Source organism: Erigeron canadensis, chromosome 4, assembly GCF_010389155.1.
Source record: "Erigeron canadensis isolate Cc75 chromosome 4, C_canadensis_v1, whole genome shotgun sequence".
Taxonomy (NCBI): domain Eukaryota; kingdom Viridiplantae; phylum Streptophyta; class Magnoliopsida; order Asterales; family Asteraceae; genus Erigeron; species Erigeron canadensis.
The window spans coordinates 42573940-42586337 of NC_057764.1; the positions used below are offsets into that span (position 1 = coordinate 42573940).

General features: G+C 33.3%; 1 protein-coding gene and 1 non-coding gene across 2 annotated transcripts; both read left to right on the forward strand.

Moving 5' to 3' along the window:
• Positions 1-716: 716 nt before the first annotated feature.
• On the forward strand, positions 717-2595 carry LOC122597666 (palmitoyl-acyl carrier protein thioesterase, chloroplastic-like). The gene is made up of 6 exons (XM_043770239.1): positions 717-1139; positions 1260-1393; positions 1528-1641; positions 1743-1914; positions 2022-2090; positions 2254-2595. Exons 1-6 carry the CDS (start codon positions 717-719, stop codon positions 2494-2496), a joined length of 1155 nt encoding a protein of 384 aa, XP_043626174.1. The 3' UTR covers positions 2497-2595.
• A 3040-nt stretch (positions 2596-5635) lies between these two features.
• On the forward strand, positions 5636-5706 carry TRNAG-GCC. The gene has a single exon. It is a non-coding gene; the product is annotated as a tRNA-Gly (tRNA).
• The last annotated feature ends 6692 nt before the right edge of the window (positions 5707-12398 follow it).

Genomic DNA, 12398 nt, shown 5'->3' on the forward strand with positions numbered 1-12398 from the left:
CTTCCTTAAAATTAGAGGATGGCAAAGGAGAGTTTCTAACTTAATTAACATATACAACAGTCATTTGTTAATTGGATTCATGACAAAATTGCGAAGTAAAAGACTAATATATATCCTCGCGTACACTGTTACTTGATTAATAATAAAATTAAACAAAAACAATAATACTAAGACAAATTAATTAAGTTATTTAGATAAAAACATGTTAAATCAATTAAATTAAATACAAACATATTAATTAAATTAATCATATAAATAGATACAAAGGGTTTGATGTTATATATATACACCTCTAATAACGATAACAATAATTAGTTATATATAATATAAAATATAAACATGTTAAATTGAATTTGATCTATTTTTATTGAAAGATGTAAATAACTCGTGAATGTCAAAAGATTTAACTCATATATTATATCGTTTTGACATCAGGTTCGCGGTAGAAAGCTCATTTGGCAAAGAGTTCCATATTAATTTAAACATTAAAGGAAGAAAATTCTATATATGTTGCCAAGCCTCAAACATGTACCCTGAAAAGTAAAATAAGACAAACTAGTTAATTGCCAACCCATTAAGTGAGTTGGTTGCATGAAAATTGAATAAAGAGTTGTATTGAAACTCTATAAATAGTTAGAGACTGAAATTAAGCAATGTATATAGATATGCCGTAAATATATATCAATAATAATCCAGCCTTGAAAACTTTGGTAGTAATGGCTGTTAGTGCATCTTTCCATTTTGCCAAATCTTTATTCTCATACCATAGCATCATTATGACATCCCACAATCATCTAGGGACCGTAGATGTGAATGGATTTAACATAACAAAAAGAAAGCATGTTTCTTCTATGGGCTTACAAGTTAATGATCCGCCTGCAAAGGTAATTAATGCTACAAGAGCTAGTGCTATAGATTGGAACACGCCCCTTCCTACAACTAAAGCCGGTTCATCGAAACCTACAACGAAGCTCGAGGAGGTCAAACAACGGAATCCAAAGATTATGGACTCGGATGATCTTGGTGTCGGGAGAATGGTTAAGGAAGGCTTTGTATATCGACAAAATTTTGATATAAGGTCATATGAAATTGGACCAGATCAGACAGCTTCTATAGAAACAATTATGAATCATATGCAGGTACGTATATATGGTAAAACTAATGTCTAACTTTTATAAAGGGCTTATGATCACATGTATGTATGTATACTAAATGTAGTATGCTGTTGCTTTACATTATGAATTAAGTTGTATTGACAGGAGACAACCCTTAACCATTTAAAGGCGATCGGCCTCTTGGGAGATGGCTATGGCTCAACACCAGAGATGTGTAAAAAGAACCTCATATGGGTGATGGTGAAGATGCAAGTTGTGGTGGACCGTTATCCGATTTGGTACTAATTTAACTTTTCGTCTACCCGTTGTAGCTCTCTATGTATATGCTCATCATAGTTAATTAAGGGCCGGGCGGCTCTTTATAACTTAGCTAAAGTAATTTGTCATATATGCTCAAATATATTACATACAGGGGTGGTGTTGTTCAGATTGATGCTTGGAAAGCTGCATATCGAAAAAATGGTTTGGGCGGTAATTGGATATTTTATGATTGCAAAACAGGCGAAATGCTAATTAGAGCTTCAAGGTAAAAGCATTTCTCTCCAACTAATTATAATTTGAGTGTTTCATAATTAACTTTTTGTATTGATAAAAATATGGTTTGTATGTGCTACAATATTTTTGTAGTATTTGGGTCATGATGAATACAGAGACAAGAAGAATATCCAGATTTCCAGACGAAGTTCGAGCTGAAATACAGCCAGTCTTGCTTGATACACCGCCTGCAGTTGAAGAACAAACCATAAAATGGTCTAAAAGGGATTACAACATTGTTCCCCATGTCCGCAATGGTTTAATGGTTGGGCCTAATTTTTAATTTTCATTTTACATTTGTTTCTATGTTTGTTACCACATACTTACATAACCTAGCTTCTTGATTTTTTTTGTACATACACAAAATCATAGCCAAGATGGAGCGATGTCGATGTTAATCAACATGTTAACAATACAAAATATATTGGGTTGCTTCTTGAGGTATTCACTAATCGGGCTACATTGCATTTCAAGTAGTTTGTTAAATTTTTTTCTTTTTTTAAGAGAGACATAAATATATATATATATATATATATATTGCACACACATCCACACATAATTAGTATCATGAGAATGAGAAAGTTGATTGATTTGTTATTTGCAGAGTGTTCCAAAGACAATTATGAAAAACTATGAGCTTGCTAGCATGACGTTAGAGTATTGTCGAGAGTGTGAGATGGATAGTGTGTTGCAATCGCACACTTATGTAATTGGGACCAACGACGTCGACAACATAACTGATCATCATGACCATGTCGACTGCGAGCATCTACTTCAACTTGATAATCTTGGAGTTGGCAGTGAAGAAGAGATTATGAAAGGTAGAACTACATGGCGGTTGAAATAATTTGTTAAAAGTGTATTAAAAATTTTTTCCCTTTAGAATTATTTATCTATATGGTTAAAAATAAATGGTGTAATTTTGTTTGGTTGTTAGGTAATAATCTGTTTGGTGTCATAGTCTTGTTGGATTTGAGTACCTCTAAACACAAAACATAACACACCACAAAACATAACACACTTGAGGCATGTTATGTTTTCCATTTGACATACAAATTCAATCAATAGTTTTGCAGTTGCATTAGCTAAACATTAAAACTACAAAGTACTAGAGTTAATTAATTTAGAAAAGATTGAAACCATGAAGCACTAGTGGTCTAGTGCTAGGATAGTACCCTGCCATTGTACAGACCGGGGTTCGATTATTACCCTGTCTGGTTTACTGATTACTGAAGTTATGATCCTAGTCTACTATTATAATAAAGTGAAATTAGGGGTGCCCCTCAAAGAGATGAATTTTAATCCTAAAGTCATCTCATTCACAATCCAACTCACTAATACTATTCATTAAAAAAATAATTTATTTCTCTTATATTCATACAACCCAATTAAACCAACTTTTATACTCTCATTCACAACTCAATCAAAATCCATTTTTTTATTTAAAAACTCAACTTTACACACTACTAAACAAAACTAAATCATTTAAAAACCAATAGAATATCATAAAAAATGAACCAAAACTTTAGTTGGCTATGTGAACAAGTCGGTGAGTTTTAAAGGAATCTTAGTGGACCCATCCCATTTTAGCCCAACAAACAAAACTTATACACACCGATGGGGATGGTCTAAGGATTTTCAAAACAAAATTCTATCTACTTATGTTACAGTCTTTTTTTATTATATTGTTAGAATATTTTTAAACATTTACATGATTATTGTTTTCCACCATGTTTTATTATACCACAATAATTATCATGTTAATAATTCACAACGTGGGTTAGAAATTAAAAACACTTTTACAAATTACTCGTAATAAACTCGTTTAGGTTGAAGTATGAATACATCAAACAATATCCGAATTTTGTTAATTAAATCTAAATTACCAAAAGCCAACCTCTAAGCTAGCTTTCCTTTTTACACTCGAATAGAAATAAAAAAAAAAACAAACGTTTTGTTTCTTTACCGGACGAGACACAAATCTATGCCAAACCAATTAAATAAATCTATTTTATTGTTTTGATGTAATGAAAACAAAGCAATCCTCTTTTTGGGTTTTCTTTTCTTCAATTCGGCCAAATATAGAGCCCAAACTTTGTAAAACAGACACCATTTAATTTTAAGAAAAGGGACCGGGCCGGGTGTTTTTTGGGCCAAACACTTAAATACGAAGGTATATATAGATAGATTTCATGAGAAGATTGCGGGGATCAGAAGAAATTATCATTTCTTATAATACGATGATTTCAACTTTGACAGCAAGAAAAAGATCTACTCAAATCAAGACTAGGATCGGCTCCAATTTATTATCTTTGATTTAGTTACCATAATTATAGCTTTAATTTTCTCTATAAATAGAGTCTTTAGCTCGTTTTGTAAGATTATCACAATTTACAACAATGTATGTAGTTCTCTGGTTTAATTGTTCTCTTTAAAGGCTATTTGAAGCCTTATCATCTTCTATCTAATAATAATAATTCTTTTTTTTCTATATCAATTGTTAACATTTCCAAAATTTAAGTAAGACGGACGATGGGTTGTAGAATATTTATTTAGGGTCCCATGTATAAATTAAATACGAATTACTCATGATTCGCTCATATAGCAGATAAAAACCGCTACGTATAATTTAATTGACTTCGGAGAGATCGATCGAACCTGCTGCTGCTTCTTATTTTTGTACGTGTGATATATAAACATAATTCGTTTGGAATTTTTTATTTTATTTTTTTCTATCTATAAACTTAAGATAAATTGATGGAGAAAGTAGTGACTAGTGGTAGTGGAACAATTATTACGACTACGACACATGAGCAACAACAATATTCATCATTAGAAAGAAAAGATGATGATGATGTTGTTGTTCCTACGGAGTTGATGCACCGCGCGCATACAATCCTTATTATGCCTAGAAGAAGCTGCCCGCACGTGTGTCTTGTCCAAGGCAGGCATGGCTACCCGCTTGGTATACCCTCCCAGACCTCAAGTTTCCTATCAATCGATCGTCTCACACTCAAAACAAAAGACAGGAAATACAATAGGTTAGTACTCCGTACCATCCAAAGGTATCACAACCGCGGTGTATGTACCAATTCGAACTTTAGCTTTAAGTTTACTTCAATTTTAGACGCCGCTGACCTTTGGTTTCGGAAAGTACTGTCACCCCAAACAAGAAGTTGTCTCAAGGAGCTTTTCGTTGAAATATCCAATATAACCGATTCCAGCTTTACATTCCCAGATGATAAGCAAGTTTGACATTCATATATATGATTCCAATCAAAAATCACGACCACAATTCCCATGCATGGAACGATGACGATCGTAGACTAGAAGAAAATTTGGATGATCGATTGACCAGGGAGCTCAAAGGAGTCTTTGATGCTTTCTTTTCTACTTGCCATCCCATTCATAAATTAACATCTGGCCACTTGGTACTTCAATTCATTCTTGCTTAATTTATGCAGCAGCAAGTTTAATTGATAACATTCGTGTACAACTGTGCTGTTCTAGTCATGAACCAGCATTCCCATTGAACACCCATGATGCTGATGATCTTAGAAAAAGGGTCCTGTCCAAAAACAATCCCTTGACATTTTACTTTTTATTGTATTCTTGATTGAAGCATTTTATTTACATTTTTATTAGTTTGATCCCCATTCATAATTGAAGCATTTTATTTACATTCTTCTACGTACATGGCGGTTGAAATAATTTGTTTACTTGTGAAAGTGTATTCAAAAAAATTTCCCTTTAGAATTATTTATCTATATGGTTAAAAATAAATGGTGTAATCTTGTTAGGTTAATAATCTGTTTGGTGTCATAGTCAGGTTGGATTTCAGTACCTCTCAACACAAAACATAACACACTTGACACATGTTATGTTCACAATCAATCGTTTTAATTGCAATTGCACTAACTAAACGTTGAACTAAAAGTACTATAGTCTATAGAATTTAGAAAAAGATTGAATTGTAATAACATGAAGCACCAGTGGTCTAGTGGTAGAATAGTACCCTGCCACGGTACAGACCCGGGTTCGATTCCCGGCTGGTGCAATTATTTGCTATGAAGATACGCTATTTAGTGTTGTTGGGTCATCACAATTGTTCGATTATTTCGAATAAAAAGCACCTCTGAGCAGATATTTTTTTTTTCTCTCTTCTTTTTTATTGTGCTTCAAGATTTCTATTTATTTATTATGGTGTCTGGCTTTTTAATGACTGGAGTTATGATCCTAGTCTACTGTTATACGAGTAAAAGCTTCAGGCTCATAAGGTTTCGTTATACTGAAACAAGGGTGCCCCTCAAGGAGATGATCTCACCTAAAGATTTCCATCCCCCCCAAAAATAAAGAAACAGGAATTCGATTAAGGGAACCCCATTATGAGCAAAATATATGAATTTCAATCAGAGTTCCACTAGAAGCTATAAAATGGATTTTTCAATCTTTATAAGAAATTAATTTTCATTTCTACTTATTTAGAAAGATAAGTACATAATCCCAACAAGTTCGTGTCAGACTATAAACCACAACTTATAAATTGGTGGGTTATCACACATATCATAGAGTCAACACTCGAAGATAGAATTCAATATTTATATCCCCATTATCTCCTTATAACTCCAAATTTTAAGAATCAGAACTGGCATACTACCCATTATCTCCTTACAACTCCACCCCAAATAACCACCAAAGAGAACCAATCTACTTCACTCACTCTATTTACACAACTATCAAGTAACGAAAAGGCATGAAATTTCAATAAGCCAACCATGAACACAAACTGCCAACCATATTCCCGACTCGTTAACAGCCTAAGTATTAACTTAAAACAATTTCTAATACTATTGATCAGATTCCCAACATATGTGGAGTTCCCATCCAAGGCCCAATCGAAGTCCCTCACTTGATAACACACCAAATTAATCATAGCCTCTCTGGCCTGCTTTGATTTCTGATTTTGTTGGGCGTATTGAAACGCCAAATGAGCAAAACGGAAAATCCTCATAACTACCAGAAGCAAAAGGATAACTTCAAATTTCATAAGAATCTTTTAAAGCTACTCAAGTAACATATGGCAAACTAAAAAATCTCCAAACGTAATCCAAAAGCATTAACAAGAAGCTTCCATAGGAGTAGTTTATAATAACTAGAAAGTTTCCACAACAGGAGAAACTAGAGCTAACAAGTAGTATACGACGCAACAAACCAACATCATCTCAATGGTGAATTAGAGTACGACCAACTCCACCCAAGGAGGCATACCTGATGATAGCTGGGATTTGGCATGGGACCGACCAGCCTCCTCTCTCTTCCTAGCCTTGCTTTCAGCCAGTTCAATTAAATCATAAGGATGGCAGGAAGGATCTATAACAATTTTCTTGAGACTTTTATAAGCATTGAAGGCCATGTACATAGGAATCTCAACGTCACTCATTATACCACGATAACCATGGATCTCAAGAAACTTCAGTGGTGAAAAGTCGTGATCAAAAGGAGCATACCAAGCTTTTTCCTTTTTGATTGGTGCACACCAATGTAGCTAAAAAAATCATGTCAATATAGTTTGTGAATCAGATAAAGTCAGAAACAGAATCTTTATTGACAAGTGGAATATTGACATAGATTCTATTCATATGTACATTATTTGCATTAATAAGCTACGTGATTAACTGAAAACATACCGATATTATAAAAGTTTCCAAACTTGGGCACTTCTTAGCTATTTCAAAGAACTCTGTTAGATGGTCATTAACTTCAGTTGGCAATGTCAGGTTCAATGTCTTGACATTTGGTAGTACTGGAAATCCAGGAGCATCCCTTTCAATATCTACCTGGAAAAACATGAAAACAGTCTCACTATCTTATCATTAAGGATTAAAAACACAAATATATATTAGCGACGAACTACTAACCATTTGACGATCTATGTCCAAGGAAAGAACTTCAAGGGTGGAAGCAACACATGAGATCACGCTGAACACCTTATTATTCAAGCCCACACTCACTTGGCCAATATCAAGTTCTTTAATCTTTGAAAGGTTTGTAAGTCGTATTTCTATATCTCGACCGATAAACAAAAACTTTTCAAGATCAAAATCACACAAAGAAATGGACTGAAGCTCGGCCCAACCCATTAATATAAAGTGTTTCAAGTTGATATCCCGTCCACCGACATTAACATGAGTCAACAACCCAGATCCATAAATGGAGAGCGTTTCAAGATGCGGAGAATTCTTTAGCAATCCAATTAAAGACGGTTCACTTATGTTGACACGCATAAGCAAGAGCTTTTTGATAGAAAGAGTCTCTACAACCATGGAGCTGGGTGGCGGCCATTCGGAAAGGCGTACCATGCTTCCATCTGATAAAGGTAGCGGTAAATCATAGTTATCCTTTGTATCACGAGATTTGTGATAGTTTTCAAGTAAATTCAGTTCCAGAAGCTCGACTCTCTTGTCAAGAGCAAATCGAAGCCACTTATCAATATCTTTGAAGCATCTCTTATCCAAATCGAAACGAATCCGGAACAGCTGAAGTGTTGGGCTCATGTGACTTCTAATGACACGGTTCACTTGACTGATGTACTTAGCATGCTTTATAATACAACGAATTTCATCTATCTCATCAAGAGCTTCGCTACCATCGAAGACCAGTCTTGTCAGATAAGGCCACACAAACCTCCATCTTTTGGAGAGAATGCCAGTAATCACCGCATTTTTCAAAGGCAAAAGAGATAGTATCTTAAGAAGAATATCATTTGGCATTTGGCTGATGAAATCAATCATATTTGGTCCACGACAGTTCTCATCCTTTTTCACAAAAAGCAAGTCATCAATAACAATCAACAAATACATGACTAAACAAGTAAACCTATTGTGTATTAATTTGCACACTTCAATAGATAAAAACCTATAATCATCAAAGTAAACTCTGACTATTTTTTAATCACAATAGGATATAAGAATCTGAATGTACCTCCGTACCCGAACCACCCACTTTCTTCTTCCCTTTTGCTCCTGAGATAACACCAAACAGGAAGATACCATACAGACTTAAAAACTTCACCATATGAAAGTATGATCTATGAACATTTTCAAGTATAAATTAACTGTAAGTAGAGTTCAAACAATATACCACTACTCCTGTAATCCTCATTTTCCACCTTTGCATCTGTAAGGTACAATAACACAAAAGGATGGAACACAATAAAGCAATGTGTATATAGAGAAATATTTGATTAACTGATAAGAGTTTGTATAAATAAATGATGAAAAATACCATTCAAGATTTCAGGTTTAGTCTGAGTTGAGCCAGGCTTTGAGTTGAGCAACCATTTAATACCATTTACAAGGAGTTCTTCGTCCAGAGCTTGCTGTTTCACAATGTTCTCTTCAGTATATTTCATCACACGGTCAACTCCAACCCATTCATCCGAACTGTTATCAAAGTATTGAAGCTTTATAAGCATTTTTATACACCTTTCAAATATCATATTTCCTTCATTTTATCACTTATCAAACATTCTATCCATGGAAATTTCACATAATCAACCAAAAATGGTTAAAACGTTTTGAACAATGTTCAGAAGATATGATCAGATATCAAGACCTATTCGAATCGCAAATTTCATTTATTAGGAAGTTCTTCAAAATATAAATTCAAAACTTGGGGATTCCTTAGAGGACCAAAAGAAGATATAAATGAGTACCAAGCCATAGAACATTAAAATGGTTAAAATGTTTGCAACTTTGTCACATTGAGCATTTAAACGAGCAATTTGCATCAAATCTTAATTATATAGTAGAATGCTAATCGTTTTACAATGGAAAGCCTAAATCACACTTCAACACATACTTCCACATACTCACAAGTCACAAACATATGTACTAAGATTATTAAAAAAAAGTGCATTCTAACCAGTGGCCGTCAGATCATAAGTAACTTAACCCTTTGCTAGATTACTGAAACATTATGCAAACTATTCAAAATGTAATGCACAAGTTGACAATTAAAATTTTATAAGAGTGAGGCCATAGAGACAAAAAAAAAAATCTTACCTTTTGCTCGAATCCTGCAAAAACAGAGAAAATAATCTATTAATTGATGTTGTAATATGAAGACAAACACTTTAACATAATAAAAAAACTTGTAACTAAACAGTACATGTAACCAAACTTACAATGTAATGGACGAAGTAATTCCACTCATTCTTTCGTAATTCAGCCTTCTTAACCTTCAATGTAGAAGAAGAAAACACCATAACATAAACTATCAAACTTTTAAGAACTAAGACTGGCCACAAAACTATTGGTCGACCAATATTATATTTAAATGAGAAAAGCTTCCAACCCCTACAACCGATCCTCGATCCAACCAACGGTCGGTTCTCCAGAAAGCCATGCCACATGATTAATGGATGACAATATTTTAGGTTTTTTTTATAGATAAATATATATGTATTTAAAGTTTAAACGATCAACAAAGAGAGTTGACATTACATGCACCAATTCTGACAAGTAAAATACACCACTAGCAAAGCATACCAAAACATCAGCTGAACAAAATGTGAGAAATTAAAGTCACTCCAACTTTCTTTAATATCTTATATTCTATATCTTTTTATAAATATATAAAAACATGGTATTTTTTAACTTTTCTTTTAAGAACATTTTGACGTAAATTTCATTAAATACAGAGTTATTTCAATATATATATACACGGTAGATCTATGAATACCTTTTGATCCCAAGTACCGCATTGATACCTGCGCACGTACCGCATTGATACCTGCGCAACCCCCGTGTTGAGTTTGCATCGATGGTTAGCTCAAGTGGCTAGCCAGACATCCCACTTGTGTGTTTTTTAACAAGAATATGTGTGGCTTAAGCATGTTGGTACCAATGAGTCACTGGGAATCTAAGGGTTCCCTCCGATTTACATTATACACACACATATCGAGGTTGGATACCCTGGACCCACCAGCTGTCCCAAAGGCGCTTCTTTCACAGGGTTCCAAGGAGCCCCACAAGCATGCCACGACGAAGAGTCCAACTCATGATCAGTGGGTAAAACCCGGATGAATCCACCAGTTGATCCGGCTTCACTTGCTTTATAAAAAGTTATTTAATTTAAAATTTTTAATAAAAAAGGGAAAATGATAAATCCTCATAAAGATTAGCCAAAAAATCTTCCTAAAACCATAAAACGTGACATGTGGTATGCATTCATTCTCTACTTCTGATTTTTCCACATGTTATTATCTCATTCCCATTTTCCATAAAAAAAAAATACAAACATGTGTAAGATATTTGTGGTAGTATTATACGAGTATTATTAGACCTTTATGACATGTAGCAATAATACATACAACAACTTGCAAAGTCATTTTAAAATTGAAATATAAATAAAAGACAAGTAACAAAAAGTTAGTTTATGATATTGAAGAACACGCACTACAGATATGTATATATATCATATATGTATGTATGCATGTAAAAGTTTGGATAAGATAAAAGGGAAACATACAATGGCTTGGTAGATACGAGGACCGTGATAAGCCAGAACTTTTTCACCCACCGAGTATGTCATTTCGCCGTCACCTCCACCGCCATCGGAAGTGTTAGTGTTTTTCTCAGACATCTTATTTTTAGTCAATTCAATTCAAAATGTTGGTTACTTGAAAACCCTAATCAACAGAGAGATTTGAGGCTTGGTGTATCCAGAGTTTTTAGTCGGGTTAATTATTTTGTAAAGGGTAATGTAATTCTACAATAATTTTACCATTTATAACAAATCTATTTTATATATAATCGTATAGTTAATACAAATAACAAACTTGATAGTATTAGAGTTCACGTTTTTTTAAAACAAAATATGAACATACTTATATAAAACCGTACATTTCGGGTATTAAACAAGTAACAGTATAAAATGTATAAACGAATAATATTGTTTTAAGTTGATCACTCTATCTTTATAAAATTTCTAAGTTATTCTTATTCTATTTTTATACTGTCAATGAAATACTGTTAGCTCGTGATGTTAATGTAATTAACCTAATTTTAATATTAGGTGTTAGATAATAACGAATCTTCTTTTACGTTGCTATGATACTGTGGTTGTATTATTATTTGTGATAAATAATAAGTGATACTTATATGTTATTTATTTAAAAAAAATTGAAATAAATGAGTGGTAATCCTCCGGTCCCACATACCGTCTTGGTATCCAAAACACATACTGCATTTAACTCATGTCAGGTTGCTTACCAATCTCACACATAAATCACAAGAGATGCCGTTCAAAAATAAATAAAATTACAAGACATATGATCTCTATTTCCATGTGACAATATTTAAATTTGTGACTTACACACTTTATCTGTGGACATGTGATTATATGGTTACAATACCGGTTAACCGATGATCGATTGGTATGATTAATTTATTTAATGATACACAAGTTTATACTATGTTAAGTACTACTTTCTCTTTTATTTTTATTTTTTTTTTTCCGATTACTATCACTATCTATAATTTATAATCTATAATACATTATAAAAGAAATAGTCTATTTTTATATTAGGTAATTCTACCTTTGAATTACCGGATTTGCCCTTGGACTTTTTTTTTTCTCTTTCCGTAACTACCCAAAATCTCTAATAAAACAGACCGTCTTCCCACTACTGCCGTTGCATTGCGCAGATACCATGCTCGTTTTTATTAATGTAATAGAGTATCAACA